Source organism: Sturnus vulgaris, chromosome 1, assembly GCF_052056855.1.
Source record: "Sturnus vulgaris isolate bStuVul1 chromosome 1, bStuVul1.hap1, whole genome shotgun sequence".
NCBI classification, from domain to species: domain Eukaryota; kingdom Metazoa; phylum Chordata; class Aves; order Passeriformes; family Sturnidae; genus Sturnus; species Sturnus vulgaris.
The window spans coordinates 37,613,724-37,632,367 of NC_142243.1; the positions used below are offsets into that span (position 1 = coordinate 37,613,724).

The following is an 18,644-nucleotide window of genomic DNA, read 5'->3' on the forward strand; positions in this document are numbered from 1 at the left end:
CTGAGCAGATTACTCGTCTGAATGTGGAATGCCACTTCTTTATTACTATTGTTACATATTTATTTCTTAGAGTTTACACATTGGACCCTCTGGGCTAGGATATGTATTAATTCTCTCTCTGGCTGGCAAAAAAAAAAAAAAAAAAAAAAATCAGGATTTTTTCAGGGAAGAATGTTGAAACAATGTTATAGGATGTATTAACAATCACAGAAAAATGCCTATTCCTTAAATAAATGAATTAGCCTCGACATGCAAATAATGCCTGAGGCCACACAACTGGTGGAGCATTATCCATGTCCCAGTCTCACTCTCCAATGAGCACCTCCAGAGGCATTTGCTATCCATCAAGGGTGTTTCTCCTTCCAGCAGAGTAAGAGCCCGTGCTTTACCCTGCGATATTGTTACTCATAAAACAGGGTCCCTGTGAGCTGAGATGCCTGGGACACTTCTCAGGTGCTGGATCCGAAATGCTTCTGAGTCGGCCGGGGGCGGAGGAGGCTCCGCAGCCCCCGGGGGCCGCCGCTCCCCGCGCTGCCCCGCCCCACCCGGCTCCGCTACAGGTGGATAAAGGTGGCTCTTCCCCAGCTCCCTGCTCCCCTCCAGCCCCTTTTCCCTCACGGCGGTTCTCCACAGGCACTGCCCTCCCCCTTTGCCTGCGGAGGGGCGCGGGAGGGGGAGCGGGCGCTGCGGGCCGGGGGCGCGGCTCCGCACCTGGAGCGCTGTGCGGGGCCGGGGCTGACGAGCGGGGGGCTCCCGGCGCCGGAGGCGGCGCGGCGGCATCCCCATTCTCTTTCTCCTCCCTATCCCTCCGCCTCCTCCCTCCCTACCTTCCCCCGGGCGCCCTCTGCACTTTCTTCTCGAGCCACCCTCGTAGACAAACTTTGATGGGGAACCTCGCACCGCGCTGGAAAAATGCCGGTTATGAAGGGATTACTGGCACCCCAGAACACCTTCCTCGACACCATCGCCACCCGGTTTGACGGCACACGTGAGTGCGGGCTGGGGCTCCGGACTCCTGGAGAGGGGATGAACGGGGGGCATCGCGCACACGGTGGAGCTTCCTCTTCCCTCCGCCTCCCCGGGTTTCCCTGGTACCAGAAGCCGGCAGTGAGGAGGGGGAGGCGAGGGAGCTCCCGACCTCTCCCGCTCTCCTGCCCGGCTTCTCCACAGCTTTGCAGGCGGGGAGGGCGCCAGGTCCCCTCCGATTTCGCTGCTCTGCGCGGAGGCTCCGAGGGGGCTGAAGCCCGGCTCCCGGCAGGAAAGTTGTGCGCTGGGCAGGGGCTTCCCCCGCGCCCCGGGGAGCTGAGAGGCCGCCAGGGAAAGGCACGCTCAGAGCCTGGGCAAGGCTCTGCTAGGAGGTTTGGGGATTGTTTTTTTTCTTAAGTATCCCTAGCCTAGAGGGGGTACGAAATCTCCCTAAAAGCTGAATTTCTGTGAATCGGGCTCAGCAGTGACAGCAGCCTTGCAGGGCGTTGCTGGAGGCAGCCAGGCAGGGACCAAGGGTCCCTCGGCGGTGGCTCTGGAAGCGGTGGCTGCCCGGCCGCAGCACCACGGACAGGTCCCGGCCTCAGCACCACGGACAGGTCCCGGCCGGGCGGGTCCCGGCCCGGGCTCCGCCGCGCTCCCGGCGCTCCCGGCTCCTCCCGCTCGGCCCCGTCGGGCAGCTCCCCCGGCCGGGCGCTGCCTTCCCCTTCCCCTTCCCCGGCACGGCTGGCGTGCTCCCCCTCCGGCCCTGGGGGAGGGAGCACCCGCCTGTTCCTTACTTTTGTTACTTCTTTAACGGGGCTCGCGCATAATAAAGCAAATAAAAGGAGCAGGGAGATAGCAGATTTGGGCTAAAATGGACTGCCTGCCCTTTAATTCCCTTTTAAGAAATCTAGGCGTGGATAGTGGAAAATAAACAAACTCAGATCTGAGTTGCAGTTAGCAGTTTCTTGGCTGAAAACATTGCTATATTGGTTTGATATCTTCTTGATTGAGTATTGACATTTCCTCTATGGCGCAATTACTGTGTGATTAAGATAACTGAACTGTGATTACTGAATCAGTAAGTTGTAAAATGTCAAGAAAACGATGCAGTCACAGAGATCAATTGCAGAGAAGCACAGAACTGCATTATAACTGCTCTGCTACTCTGAGGATACACAGATAATTATGATCCAGGCTTGTGTGTAACTGATACTTCACTATAAAGCAATCTCTCATAGGACTACTTAGATGTACCTTCAAATTCCTTTGACTACAGAACTCAAAGTCCTTTCTCCCATCCTCCAACCTTTTATTTCTACAAAGTGTATGGGTATCATTGACTGCGTATTGAAGCATGAGGCTCTTATTAGAGTTTTGTTGCTGATACTACCATTTGCCAGAAAAGCAGTTCTTCCCTTCTTTGTGCTCAGGACCCTCCTCCTTCACAATGGTTTCCTTTCAAAGGATGGAGTGTAGAGCGTGTGAGCTGCACACACAAACACTTCACATATTCTATACTGTTCTTCAAAGATTCAATTTAGCAAGCAACATTAGTGATGACATCCAGGTCTCTCATTAAATAAAACACCAGAAAAATGTCTAATCCCTATCTTCTCAGTGACACCAACAGGCAAGTGTGGTAGGAAGCTTATTTTTTTAGCCAGATGCTATACCCAAATTGAGCTACCTTTTTAAGCCAATGATTTTACTGACCTTCATGAAGCGAAGGACTGACCTTTTCTTAAACAAAAAACAGACCCCACGTCTTACATTGAAATTTAATGCTAATAACTCATCTACTTTTTCCTGGGATAAATTGAAAAACAATGTAATTATGTGTTTAAGTTCACCAGAAAGCATGGCACATTATCTATTTATTATAGTCAGTGAAAGATTTATTTTTAGTTAGTTTTCCAGAATTTGGCTCAAATATTAAACAAGTGTATTCTAGAAGTTGCCATTATATGATTACTGGCATGTGAAATATTCCAGGATGTTCACATGGAAAGATGTTTTACAAACTACGTGGTCTTACATCTAGAAAAAACTTTTCAGGATGATACAATTCTGTGGAAAACTGCTGGCATGTCTCTTAATATACAGAATAACATAACATCTCCTTTAGGGTGTTAAAGTGATGAATCAACTTCATGTCATCGGAAACAAAGTTTCAGAAATAGAAAGTATTGCAGTTCAAAAACAGCTCATCTGCTTTGCTGCTTTGGATATGCTAAATTTAAATATAAAATTAATACTTCTTTAAGTGGCAAAAAAAAATCAGATAAAGAAGAACATTTTTGCAATATGTGTGTATATATCTGACCATCAAGTAGAAAAATTAAAGCCAATTTAATTTTCATTTTAATTGCCTGTGTGACAGGTGTTCCTGAGCTTGTTCAGGTGGTTAAATCTAGAAGTAGTACTCATACTCATGGCTAGTCCTTGCAGGAATCAGTCCCATGTTTTACTAGTTTTTAGGAGCGACAGAATCTGTGGAAAGAGTAGGAATTGATACATGGCACTGAACCTGAGTTTATATTTCACAAACTTTGACCTCCCACATGATGATATTTAAATGCTGAAATACTGTCTTGTGTCCAATATCCTCTTTCTTTCTTTCTTTCTTTCTTTGCTCTTGCTCTAATATGGTCTGTAGTTAACAGACCTCTTTTCAGTTTAAGCCTCTGGGAAGGATATATTATGTTGTCATCAGTGATAGACTAATCCACCAATGCATCTTTAATCCAGAAGAGGGATAATTCTAATTCCGGGCAAAAGTGCAAGAAGGGATTCCAGATAATAGAAAATATGCTTTGCTTTGCACGGAATTTTCAAAATTTCATTGACAGAACTTTTTATACTATTGTAGTTATTTATGTCTAATTAGCAGTTTTAAGCAGCACTATGAAATACTGCATATCTCAAAAATGTATAAAACAAGTTCTTGGCAGGTGCTTCAACTGCTCAGAATTCTCCCAGCAGTTGTTTGTTTTGTTGCTTTGTTTTTTTGGTTTTTTTTGCAGTTTGTTACACATACGTATTCATTACACATAAAACCAATAATATGTGCTAAAGAAAGCAATTAGATTAATTTTGGGGTTACTATTAGCTTTGCAGGAGATTGCAGAGGTCTCCTGCAAATTTCCCACTACCTGTGTTGCACGTGTGGAAGAGCAACTTCTCTGGATTTCCATGGCTGAGCTCTTGGCTCTGCCCATGTGCTGTTATACCGACACCTTCTTCCAACTCAAAAATATCTTTTGTGCTCCTGACATCTCAATTTAAGTTAATGGTTTCTCACAATGAAACCTTCCCCTCCCCCATCCAAAATGCAAGCCATCCAAAGTCATCTGAAGACTTTTTGCCCCCTCTGTTAACAATGTGTTTATTGCCTGTATGGGAAAAAAAAAAAAAGCATTTTCAAATGAATGGTTTGTGGTTTAGGGGTTTTGGTTGGTTTATTTTTGTTTTGCTTTTTAGATTTTTGAGACAAAATAGCATATTCAAGTGTTAAAATATTTCAAATATAAAGCTATAATCATCCCCACCACCAAATATTATGAAGCTGAATGTCTGAAGTGAGTTATTTCACTTCAAGCTTTTGAATGTAAAATTTGCATACTGTTACTTCTTAACCCTATTTAGATAAGGCAAAGTATTTAGAAATAGTTGCACGGTAGGAAATTATTTTCCATTGTTTTCATATATATGTACACACACGTATATAAATATTCTGCATGCACAATTTATTTATTTAAATAGATTAAATACACACCAAGGTGGTTGTTTCTGAAAATTTGTGAGACTTTCTCAGGGAGCAAAGTGAACAGTGTTCAGCAAATAGCCTTCTTAATTTGTATTTTAAAAAGGACAACAATTTTGTGTATGGTTATACTATGAAATGACAGCTGAAGTTCTATCATTATCTCCTGTCATGTGATCAGATTCCAAATTAAGTGTGTACTTCACATTTTTATTGACAATTTTACACTGTCTGTCTAATCTGAAGATCAAGCTGAGTAAATTCCTTCTTGCTCAGTGTCAATGGTGATAATTTGTTAATTCTCTATTTGCTGAACAACTTCTTCATTCAAATATATTTTCTAATTAAAATCGTGTTCAAGTACTAACAAAAGGATCTTTGCACCTAAGCAACAATTTTCATAACTGTTTGGTTTTTTTCCTTCCTGATGAAATGGAATCAGTTTTCTGATTGTTTCAGTTACCCTTAAGGTGTGATTGAAAGGTACCTGATGAGAACATACAGATTTAAGCACACCAAATGTGATGTCAGCACACCTCTGCTGGCACTGTGGGTAGAACCAGGTTGTCTCTTTTGCATCACTGTCAGTTGGCACAGAGCTGAAAGCCTTTGTATACAGTGATATTTCCAGATTGCAGGGACAGATGCCTCCCCCACTCTTTCCCAGCTACCCCCAGCACTTGCTTTTCTGTCTCATAAACAAACTGGTGATGTCTGCTAGGTTGAGCCAATGAACTAACACTTTTTGCAACTTTGTTGTCAAATTCTGTCTCATGCAGGGTGAGTCCTATCCTCTCTACACCAGTTAATGTGCAGCTTAATAGTACCACGGAAACATCAAAAGCAGAAAAGTGGTTCTTGGCTGCCTGTGGGTTCTCCCACAAACAGGCTCAAGGAATTGCAGCAGTGTCAGATGTAAGGAAGTAACAACTGAGCTTCCAGGGGAAGGAAGCTTTTGATCAGACTCCAGGATCAGAATGATCCACCTCACAAAGACAAAATATGCTCCAATTACAGACTGGGAGCAGAGTGCCTGGAAAGCTGCTCAGCAGAAAATTACCTTGAGGTGCTGGGTGACAGCTGGCTGAACATGAGCCAGTGTGTGTGCCCAGGTGGCCAAGAAGGCCACTGGCACCCTGGCCTGGATCAGGAATCGTGGGGCCAGCAGGACCAGGGCAGTGATCATAGCCCCATACATGGCACTGGTGAGGATGTGCCTTGAGCACAGTGTCCAGTTCTGGGCCCCTCAATTCAGGAAGGACATTGAGGTGCTAGAGTGGGACAGAGTAGGACAATGAAGCTGATGAAGAGTCTGGAGCATGAGTCCTGTGAGGAGCAGCTGAGGGATCTGGGGTTGTTTAGCCTGGAGAAAAGAAGGCTCAGGGGACCCCTTATCACTCTTTAGAGCTGCCTGAAAGGAGGCTGTGCTCAGGTGGGGATTGGTCTCTTCTCCCAGGCAACTAGTGACAGGATGAGAGGATACAGTCTCAAGCTGTCCTAAGAGAGGTTTAGGTTGGACATTAGAAAGAAATTCTTCACTGTCCCTGGAAGTGTGTAAGGAAAGACTTGACATAGCACTTGGTGTAAACATGGTGGTGTTGTGATAGGTTGGGCTCAATGATCCCAGAGGTCTTTTCCAACTGAGTTGATTCTGCGAGTCTCAAAAATCCTGTGACCAAGGAAGGGTGACTCAAACTGTGATAAACACTGATCAAAGTCAAAGACACTTCAAAGGAGTGACAGTGGAAAATCTGGCGATGTGTCAAACTGTCCCTCTGAAGGAATAAGAGCAGAGAAGCTGGTCTACCTCTTTGTCGTAGAGCTGATGAAGAGATGTGGCCAAAGGGAAATTTCCAAAGATACTTCTATTGCTGCTCCTATGTTAATAAAGACTTGTTTAGTGCTTTTACTCATACCCTTGAACAAGTAAAGAGTATGATGTTGTGAATTAATCATTTGTCACTGGAAAAATACACAGTCAAGACTGGAAAAAATACTTTCTGTTCTCAGTCCAGAGTCCTAAAAAAGCAGACCTTGCCTCTCTCTAATTTTCTCGGTAAGACATGACCAGCACTGCACCTTGCTGTAGCTCCATTACTAAAAAAGGAAAATATGATTTTTAATATAAACCAGAGATTGGATGTTGGAGTGCTGTTGCTCTTTGCTGGAAGCAACCAAGTGGCTAGATTAGGGAACTGCCTGGAAAATATTTTCGTCTTTTTTTGGCATGAGTTTTGGGGGTGTAGAACTTAATAATTTAAGGTCAGTTTATCTGGTTGTCTTTGCTTTCAGCAGGTCTAGTAACTTCTGATTCTAACTTGAGCTGAAATTGGACCTGAAAGATGGAATTGGAAGGGTTTCAAGGCATCTTAAGACCATGTTTCTTAATTTTTGAGTTCTGATTCAAGCAAACGAAAATGTATTCAGGCACTATTTTTAATGTGCAATCCCTTCTAAATCATAAAAAATGGTCATTACTGTATGTTTTATTTAGAGTCCCTGTTATTGCTAGAGAAAATACTGATGTATTTAAATTCTCGGGTGATGTTCTCTTATTTTTTGCTAGACAGAAATAAGACAAGATGATAATTATGTAGTTCTTCCATCCAGAGGCTATATAATTCAGTAATCACACTAATCTTAGATTAGTATATAAATATGAAGTTGGACTAATAGTACACATCATTACTTCAGAAATAAACCATGTATTTGAATTCAAGGTAAGCATTTGAGATTTAAAAGTGAAAATAGGCATTAAATAAGGGATTTTTTTTCCTGAGTAACAAAAGAATATATTCTGTACTGTTTTGGGGTAGAAACCTGATACACAGTGCAGTAATCAAAAAAATTCTATATATTTTAAGTTATATTTGAATGAACGTGTATTTTGTGTGAGTGGAAGAAATTTTTTAATACTTCTAAACCTTAGATAATTATCTGGATTCCCACTAGAGAGCTTCTGTAAATGTCTCCTTTTTTTACCTTCCCCAAATATATACTACTTTTTTCTCTGTTTACACATTTCAATGAGTAAATAAGTTTATTCTGAAAATAGATTTCTCTTATTGTTATCATTATGTTTTTACATTCAACTTCTATTTTATAATTTTTTATTTTATTTGTGCAGGTAGCAATTTTATACGCATTCCTAGTCATTCTGGATGTAAAGGAATGATGCTCAGAGTATTTTTCAGGGCAATAAAGAATAGAAATACAACAAAAACACTGCCTCAAGCACATGTAGAAGTGTAAGCAAAGAGATGTACATGAATATATTTTAAAAAATCTTAAGTTAAAAGGCAAGGTACACATCTACAGAGCATTCACTGCTCCTATTATAATTCTGAGAAAATGCGTTTTTGAAAGAAAAACAAGGTACATATATTACATATGCTGTAGCCTGGAAAAGGTTAACAAAGGCAGTTGCTACAGCAGTTTTGCATTATCACAAGCAAGCTCATCTTACCTTGTGTCAGATGACTAAAAGAAAAAAGCAGGTAAGGAATAACCTGCTCACAGAGTAGTGTTGTTTCTTGCCCACTCAATCTAAAAATAAATAAATAAGAAACAAGGAAAAAAGAAAGGTGGGAAGGGAAGGGAGTGGGGGGAAGGGGAGGCACAGGGAGATAAAGAAACGAACAAAACATCATCAAATCTCAGAGAGGAGAGAGACTTCCTTAACATAAAAAAAAAATCTTCTTTTGGACTTTATCTTGCCAAGAGCTTCTGGCTCCTTCTGTTTTCTGGGACTGATAGTAGCATTCAAAGACTTTGGAACAGGTGTTGTTCTTAAAATACTAGCGCATTCAACACTGAACTTGACATTAAATATCGTCTGAGCATCCCTAAAGCTTAATGCTGGTTGTCAATCATTTCAAGGACAGCTGAAGACAATTGTGTTATGAAGAAATATGTTGTCTTCCCTGTTGATCTTTTGAAGAGAAAACAGTTTCCAGTGTGCCAGCACTCAATTCACTTTCTCCTCAGGCTTTACTTCTGATGACTAGGAATCTAGGATTGTTTTGCTTTTTTCTCTCTCTTTTTTAAACCTCTAGAAATACAGAAGGATTCATCTGAGCAGAATAGACCTGCAATTCATTGTTACAGCTTTTTTGGGTGGCCTTTTTTTTTTTGCCTTCCATCTCACTCAATAGCTAGTTACGATATGTGACTAGGCATCATGTTCCAAAGGTATGAAAGAGAACTCTGAGCTGGGCTTTTTGTTATTTATTTGATATTTAGAATGAGAAAATTGTCCTCCGACAAATAGCTTGATGTTTTTTTCCCCTAAATATCAGATAACTCCTGGACAAGTGATGAGCATGTTTTTGCATAAGTTCTGCCTTTTCTCACATTTTAGTTAGGAATTTCTCATAATTTAGGTTAGGTATTTATAGTGATATGGAAGACAATAAGGAAATTACATTGTTTTAGAGGAAAATATTTTTGCAGAAAAAACAACCTTCTTTGGGGAAGATCAAAAGGACTCTTTGGAGAGTAAAAAACCTTCAAAAGTCAATAATAATCACAATGTATCACTGACAAGGTGTTTTCTCTTCTTTTTTTGTGTGTTTTTTTTAATAATTGAAATCAAAATACACAATATTTTAATCCGCATATTTCTTTTTACCATATGGATTACATTTGTGAGATGATAAGACATTCACTGCATTTATTAAACTAGATTGTTTCTTTTTTGTGTTGAAAGATCTTGAGGTTTGGAATTTGGACTTAACATTTTCTCTTTTTCACTTCCAGAACAGTGGGAAGAAGAATGCACCTTATAAAACCTGTAGTTATAGAATTATATGTTAGGGATTTAAATAATTAAATGTTCGGTGTAGAAAAGAATAGTTAATAAATATTAATGAAAGGTCTTGAGCCACACATTTGCCAAGATTAAGGAAAATTAACAGGATCACTGATTTGCAGGGGACTATATATAGCTATAAGTTGTGTCTGCTCCAGTGCTGTAATAATTGGGTGACAGCATGGGAGGAAAAAGGTGGGAGAATAGTGTGGTTATGCACTATATTTTGGGGGCCTTTCAAGGTCTGACTGTACATTTGTGTTTAGGATTTTTAAAACCTGGTTTTAATGGGCCTCTTTGAAGTAGAACTATGGCTAAATTATCTCCTTAGTCATGCTCAAGGGTTGCTTCTTTATTGGAAACAGAAACCAGGATGCATTAGAAATCCTGCCTGTCTTTACCACATCTTTGTATTTTTACAGGAATAGCTACCCAAAGCTGTTGGTTTGTTTGGGTTGTTTTTTTTTTTTAGTTGAGGTATATGAGATGTTTAGAGTTCACCAGGAGAGTGACTCTGCTGACACTGCCTTGCAGAGCATGTACCTTAGAGTGGTTAGAGCAAGGCAAGGTCCATGGATCTGCTGCCAACAACTTCCTGCCTGGAATTAGGCAGGTGATGCTCTTCCATTGTCTACACTGACTACTTTCCCTAAGGGGTGGGAGGCTTGGCTACCCACATCAGTCATGTGAACTCACACATACAGGTATGCCAAAGCTTGTGATGGTTAAAGCATACTTCCAGATTTTCTTTTGATAGGGTGGAGGTTTACCTCCAACTCTGTAATAGCTTGCCATTTTTCTCTCTGAATCAATGATTTTTTTTCTTTATTTCAAATTCATCAGCAATTGCAGTTAATTATTATTCAATTTATTTTTGTACCTGTAGAGAGTAACCATAAGTGATGTCTGAATTTTGAAAAAGCGGACTCTTTATCCTTTAAGATTAATTAAGAACCTTTTAAAAACCAGATTATAAACAACCTTAAACACAAAATTGATCTTTTTTTTTTTTAAAGTTTACTTACAGAATGAACTGGAGTGGTGATTGATTTTTAGAGGTAAGGTGTAGTCCTGGGTGGTAAAGTGTACAAGTGATCTTTGGCCAAGAAAGAAAAAAGGAGGGAGCAGCTGTGAAGAAGCAGAGATGGATTGACTGATGGGATTGCTGAGTGAGCAGCAGGTATTGCTTGGAATGAACCGAAAGCTTCCCCACACTGCTGATCGATCCCTGCAGCACAGGCAGTGAGCAACAACAGTCAGGATGGACAGGTGGAAATAACTGCAGCCATTTGAACACATCAGTCACAATTCTTACATAAATAAAACAGGCAGGTGTTGAACTGTGCTCATAATACTGTGAGCAGGATCCAGATGGGCATTTGGGATTTTGGTTCCAATTACAACTCAGTGCTAATCATCAAGTTAGATAGTGGGAGCAGTAACTCTTGGAGACATGCTTTGCTGCCTACATCCAATTGGAGCTATTTGAATTGCAGTTTTCCCCCCGACATTTTCATGATTAAATAAGTCAATTATGTATCAATAATGTGCTTCCTTTTGACACCAACACTATCTTCAGAAAAGCAGTTATCTGTCTGGAGATTTCAACACTATATTTCAAATATATTTATAAATAGGGAAACATTTATGCAGGTGATAACCTGCATTAATTACAGAAGAAATCATGTTTCATCTAGGATAAATAGTTCATTTATTAATTTTTCTGCTGATGTGTGTCTCCTGGGACTGATTGCTTGAACCGTCAGGGGAGATTCAGGCCTTCTGTTTGTGTCTTTTGTGGTGAATGTTTTGTGGTAATGTTGCTAACTTTTGCTGGGTTTTTTGTGGGTATGCTTTTCAAACATAAATAATCACAACCTGTTATTGTATGAATCTCACATGGAACATATCAAATTACTGAAGCAATAACTTTATGTAAATAGGTATGATCACTCAAAGAAAAAGTTGGAAATAAAAACAGCCACCCTATGCATCAATAAGTCAGATGTGAAGTAGAGGTAAATAGTTCAACTGGCAGTCTCACAAGCGACGAGCACGAGCAGTGTCTTTTCCAGGGAAGCAGCAGACTAAGTTCAGGAAAATAGAAGTCATATAAATAAATAAATAAAATAATCTGGAATTACAGTAATTACTTTGCGGTTTAGCTTTATTCTTCATTTTAAAACAAGTTTCCCATTTATGAATTCAGTGTAGGCAAGGTCCTCTCACTGAAAGAAAGACAAAAACCAGAAAGCCCAACAGTAGAAATACTGTGTGACCCACACAATGATGGATGGATCTTAATGAGCTGAGTGAAATAATTACAAGTAAAGCTAAGAGGTTAGAATTAATTGGGAGAATTTTATTAGATTTTTCTCCAGCCTGCTATGGTTGATATGTCAGTTTATATGAACTGTCACTGAAAATAATTCCAGGTCCTCTATTAAAGGTTATGAGACATCTTCTGCCACCTTTACATATTCTGTTTTATCTGAGATGACTTTCTAAGATAAGCAAGAATGAAGGAGGAAGTTTTTTACATTTATATCATAAAGCCATTGCCTTCTAATCTTTTTGATGCTCAGAAGTCTCTAAAATTAATTTTTTGTATTTAATTAAGATGTACATAACTATTTAGTCAATGAAATATTTTTCTAAAGTGAAGTTAACGAGAAAGAATCTTTGTAACAGTGTTTCTTAGTTTGATAGTAGCTGTTTTTCTAGCTATTAAATTTTGAGATATTGCTGTGCTGAGAACAGTGCTTTTATTTAATCTATTTTAATGCTTAGAGTATTGTAGCAGTTTGCACAGCACTTAAATATTTTGGTGTTCATTTATCATGGCTAATTCATGGCTTCCAGGGAGAGTTTGTGAATGGCACAATAAACTAAACATAATAACAGAATAGTTTGCTCTTGAAAGCAGGTGCTTCTTGATAAGTTTTCAGGCTTGGCAAGCAAAGTTTGTGGCAGTAAAATATTGCAGTGAGAGTTCTAATAGCTTGGCAGTGCAAAAAACTGAATCTTTGCTTTTTGACAGACCAGTGTTTTCTTTGTCACATAATACAACACCATCCATCTTTGGCCACATGATCTGGAGCTGGTGGTGAAAATTTGGGTATGTGGTCCAGCCAGGCTCAGTCTGACTGCAGGGCTTGCTGTTCTGCTGCAGGGAAGCACCAATACTTCTCTTGTTCTGGGAACCTGTCCTTGGATAAGAGTTTGTCCTGGAATAAGTCCTTGAATAACAAATCAATTATCAGAGTTGGCATCTACATAAACAATGTGGACCCCTGACAGGAAAGGGTCTGAATTATGGCACTGTCTGATGCTCACAGGACTGTGTGCCGGGATTATGAGGCAAGAGTCAAGATCTGTTCTCTGCATTATTAAGAAAGTAAAATATGCCCCAGAAATAAATCAAATTTTCTACAGAAATTTGATTTCTTTCTGGTTGCACTGCTGCTCCACACTAAGGGATATGTTTGTGCACTTGTTAAATCCTCAGTAGTTCCTACATGAATTTATACTTGCACTTAAAATCAAACACACGATATTTCATAAAACAAACCAAAACATATACCTGAATCAAAAAAATTATCTTCAGTTTTTAATTATCTGAATTTTGTTTTTATCAATCCTGAAATTTTATCAGGTTTTAAGCTTTAGAAATACTTTTTAGTATTTTACATTTTGCTACTCAGGAAATATCATGATGACCAAAATAATTTCAAGATCTCTTGTAGCATCTAGGTAGTTCTGTTGTTAAAATATAGTGCTAGAGAACATAATAGCTACAGCAGAAGAAAAATAGAGAAGTAAGAAAAATGAAGGCTGTTTCTCATTTTCAGAAATGCAAATTACTATGAGAGTTACAAATACAAGAAAGATTTTCACCACCTTGCACCTTATCTATCCAATTCAAAGGGATATGTTTCATACCCTTAAGCCTTCCAGCATAGTTACTTTATATGAATGAATTGTTGCACATGAGAAGCATATTTCCATTCTTACCCTGTGTTTCCAGAATTACACTTATAAAATGATATCCTGACAAGACCAGACTAGCTGGAAATATTAAACTTGGCTTAAACTATACTGATGACAAACAGGAAGCAACAAAGCATGGGACTAGATAGTCTAGGCCATTGAAACTCATCTTGCATTAGAAACAGAAAAAATCTCAGTTCTCCTAATCTTGTAATGTTCTCAATCACAGACTTTGAAGAAATGATGAGGATTTTTCATGACATGGGATTTGTAGCAACCTACACCATGATGAAACAGAACGTCTATAAAGAGCAATTCTATCTTTACTTGCAATGCATATCTTTCAGAACATTAATGCTCAGTCAGCAAGAAAAAACTTTTCATATAAAAGTGGTTTTAAATGTCCAGGAGGAAAAACATGTTCCTCTAAATATGTACACTACTTTCCAAAGAGTTGTTCTAACAACACAGCTTTCATATAGCTTTCAGACCAAAATCAGAAAGCAAATGGCATAAATGTTTAAAATGGAAAGAAAAAAGCCTGAAACTAAAAGAGGAACCCAAACAAGCTTACACTGGTGAAAATGTGGCAATAATAAATTTATGCATTTTATCACATTTATATATTTTTATTTCATAACTTCAGGATTGCAGTATTGTGTTCTACCACACTTTGGGAGGCGTCAAAAACAAGATGGCTTTTACTGGCATTAACTGCATTTTCTGAGGGACAGCTGAATTTGTTCCCAATCTACTGAAAGTAAAAGTAGAACTACTATGAATACTCTAAGGTGTCATGGCATGTTTTCCTGCTTTCTGAATCATCAAGACCAGAACCTCCAGGCACTTCAACCAAATGCACTTATCTCTTTCTTCAATGTAATATCTTTTCTGATTCTTTCCATTCCTGCTGGATACCAGTGACCCAACCTGACTTTCTCCCAAGACAATTCTTGACCCAGCTCAGATGAGTTGGGAAATTTCTATTTTCAAGTATGAGAGAACTGCCCTTGAAGTGTGGGGGCATTCAGTTGCTTCCTCATTCACCACACTAACTGTAAAAGTCCTGGGAGTTTTTATTGCCATAAATAATTCATAGGTTCCATACTGTTTTGTGAGAACAACAGCACATGCTGTTCTCTATCACCGAAATGTAAAAACAGTGATGAAAAATGAAAACCTTTAGAGCCTAGCCCTGGACTGGTCACCTCTAATATGCAACGAACATGGTACCAATTCAAATAGACATCTAGCAAATTTCTTTGGATCACACTTTTCTCTTTGTTTTTAATTAATAATTTTTGTTTGCTAACTTCACAAAGTGCTGAAATTGTAACATTTAATATTTGCTAACATATCAGATAAAAAAAATCTCTTCATCTCTTGCAAATATATGAAAGGAGTAAAAAATGATTCTGTGTGCCAAAGAATCCTTATTTACTCTTGCAGTTGAGCTGCTACATGAATATTCTGTAATCCAGTACTGCCAAGCTGACATTGAAATTTTGTGAAAATGGGGCACAAGTAATTTCTCTTCTGCCTGTTTTATAAAGCTTATTGTGTCTTCTTCCCTGATAAATATTGCTGAAAATAGGCAGGGGATTTAGTGTTGAGGAGAGGGGAAGAGGAATCTGAGGTGTATGGGAAACATACTCACTTAAGTCCTTTTTGCTTTATTACAAAAAGCAGCAGTACATTAAAGCTTCCTTGAGATTCAGCAAGAATGGGCAGTCCATAGCAGTTCAAATATCACCCTTTATAACACTCTGAAATAGACACACGACTGATTCTGTATTGAAGCTTTCCAATTTAAGGGTTTTTTTGGCTTCAGTAACCTAAAATAAATGTGATACATTAATTCTGAGTCTATTACCGTGAGGCAGAAAATAAATCAGTTGAAATGCTCAGATAGTCATATATGCTATTTGTCCTTCTTGCTATTTTTGACAGGAGGTTTTTTTTAGCATTGAATACCTCTGAAAGGTGTGGTGAATGTGGCACTATCTTTCTTTCCATAGCTGGTTCAAGTTATTTGCAGAATGGAGTACAGGAAAGTGCTTTTCTTTCTTTTGGTTGCAGAGGGAATCTTGCATTCCTAAACTTTAGTGCTTCTGGGATGCACTCTAATTAGAGGTCTAAAATAGACGCTATAACTCCCCTTCATAACTGCATAAAACTTATAAGAATCTCATAATAGCTCCTCTCAAATCTCTTACATCTGGAAATAGTGAAACCAATTATGTTTGAGGGTTGCCTTTTTCTGCTTTTATGGAAGAATCTTGCATAACACCCTGAGACTCACACCTCTTAAGAGAACTGATGCAGAAAGTGAAGGAGCGGTCAAAAGCAGAGCCACCTAGTTTTTTGTCTTGCATTTTTTTTCCATGCAGATGGACTTGAGCTAATTTCATCAATACAAATTACTGCCTAAGTGGAATAATTTATTTGCTTGAAACAATTTAGGAATAAATGACACTTAAATGAGTTTTCTAACAACATTCATTTTTACACTGTTTCAGCTAAATCATATATTAGCACACAAAATGAAGCAGCTGGAGATATTTTTGGCACTTGAGAAAAGACCCAAATTTATAGCCATAAATTTAACCCATCTGGGCTAAAAAATGAAGAGTATGAAGAATATTTTTTTAATTATGTGTGTTATCTATAGCAGTCTATGCACATAAGGTATTTTCTGATAATGAAACCACTTTTTGAGTATATATTCAGTTATTGAATACATTTAATAATGCTGAATACAGTTTTGGTTTTGCTTAAAAATGTACTTGAGGAGTATGAATTTAGCTGGTTTTGTTATTAGAATCAAAGTCTGGTTGCTGTTTGGTTTTTTTAAAATACTGAAATAATCACTAATGTAATTACCAATGAATCACGCATTGCAAAATACTCCTAATCTTTCATGCAGTCTTTTGTGGTTTTCCCATGAAAACAATTTCTTCCTAAAATAACAACATTATCTGGCATGCAGTGTCTGAACATCATGTACTTACTACATTCTCTGTTGTTCTATATAATGGTAAAAATCATATCAAAGTCGCTTCCATATAAACTGAACCATTGATTTGTAACATTTTATGCCATTAAGTATTTCAAAATAGTATTATCCACTGTTAGGAAGAGTTATGAAGTTATGCATTTGTAACACAAAAATCAGCAGAACAAATATTTTTAAATATTCCTTCAGAATCAATGGTTGTAAAATGCCAAAGCTTTATCATTAACAATGAAAAATAGGAGAGTTTGGTTGCTTTGGCTGGCATTCATACTTCCATACAGTCCATGTAGAAATGGGGTAATAAGGAACAAGTCCCCCTGAAAGATCTCAAAATACAGATGCAAAAATATTTTATACATAATCATCTGTGTCTGATGACTCAGCATGTTATATATAACTTGTAGTGCATTATTTTTTATAAGTGACTTCATTCTTGGAAACATAATCTTCAGAGAAGTCTAAGAGATGAAGTCAATTTGAAACTAAAATTTGAAACTTCTGGAGAGCCAAATGTTTCAATGTCTTTAATAGGAACACACTTACTAAATGGATTGCCAGACATAGGAAAGGGACAGACTGGTCCAGATGGTGTTTTCACCATCTGAAAAGTGTCCTTCTCTCCATTGATTAGACTACAAAAGTAAAGAATAAATTCCTGAAATTTGACAAGACAAAAGGCACCACTAGTAGTCCTTTTCCCCGGTGTTTAAATGGCCATACAGGCCACAGTTATGAAGAATGTTGACCATTTAAAATAAATTAATTTAAAATAGATTTAAATAATGTATTCATATTATTATATATTTAAATAATATATTTAAAAATTATATATATATTACTTATATATTCTAATTGCTACAGTGATTGAATTCAGAGTTCAGTTCAGAGGTAAATTTCTTTCTAACAAACCAAGTTAGCATTTCTACTTGAACTTAAGTTTACTGGCTCTATTTATCCTCAATAGTAAGTTACATCTGCAGAGCAGTGTATTGAAAGCCATCTGCCAAATTAAACCTGGGAATGGTATTTCACAGAGTTGCTCTGATTTTACTTGAGGTCTGAATTTCATTCTGTTTTTAATGAAGTTAATTGCAAACTAAAACCCCTGTATTACCCTTGACTGCCAAAGTAGAGGTAAATAGAGTAGATGTGGAAAGAGATAAACATGAGAAGCTGCCCACTCTAGGTTACAAGGAAACATAGGTGGGTCAGGAGGTTGTTGTTTGCAGTTTACCTCATGTTAGTTCATAATCCTGTCAGCCTTTGGGAGATTACTGTGGAACAGAGCAGTCCTCTAACAACGTTTCACATAGTAATAATCAGGAATAAAACCTCTTTCCCAGTAAACAGAAGGAGCTCTGTGCACACACCAAACAAGAAACTTTTCCACAGTAAGCCCTCTCAGGCTGGAAATCCTGGCTCCTTACCACTGTGCTCTCCTTCACTGTCCCTTAGGAACTTGCAAGCCCAGACTTCAAAAAGGAAAAAGGGCTGAAAATGTCACTCCACAGATCAGATCTTTCACAGATAGAATATTTTCCATGGGAATGTTATCCTCATCTCTCTTGAAACTGCTTGCAGCTGTGCAAGGTGTTTCATTGCATAATGGGAAAATAAATACACAGGCAGCAGATTCATAGAAGTATTTAATGTCTGTGCTTTGTAATGTTATTATTACTTTAATTCAAAGTAACATACATCATTGCCTCTTGTTATATAGTTTATATTAAAAATGAGGTGTGGTCTGAATAGTTCATAACAGCAGGGTTGGAACTCTAAGGCCTTTTTGAACCCTTATCATTATATGATTCTAAGAATAGGTCTCCTATATGTCCTTTAATTTAGATAAAATATAATCCAGATAAAGCCTGTATGTGTGATCCCTGTATGGTATCTCTGGCGAGATACACATTTGCTGGACACATTGCACCAACCAAAGTGACCTGCATGCAATCTGGGAGGCAGGTAGAGTGGGCATGGAGACCTGGCTCATTCCTGGTCTGGAATGGTAGGAAGCATCACTGACACTGTGCATGATGTGCTCCTGCAACATGCCAGATGCAGTGAGACCAGAGTAGACCAGGAGACCATTTCTG

At 38.6% G+C, this 18,644-nt stretch overlaps 1 protein-coding gene across 2 annotated transcripts in view; it reads left to right on the forward strand.

Moving 5' to 3' along the window:
* Nucleotides 1-786: 786 nt before the first annotated feature.
* The window catches only part of KCNH8 (potassium voltage-gated channel subfamily H member 8), a 173,195-nt gene continuing 155,337 nt past the window's right edge, over nucleotides 787-18,644 (forward strand). For both annotated transcript variants that reach the window (XM_088164006.1, XM_014883348.2), the window contains exon 1: nucleotides 787-988. In XM_088164006.1, coding sequence (XP_088020132.1) covers nucleotides 913-988 — 76 coding nt within the window. In that variant the 5' untranslated portion in view covers nucleotides 787-912. The remainder of the gene's footprint in view (nucleotides 989-18,644) is intronic.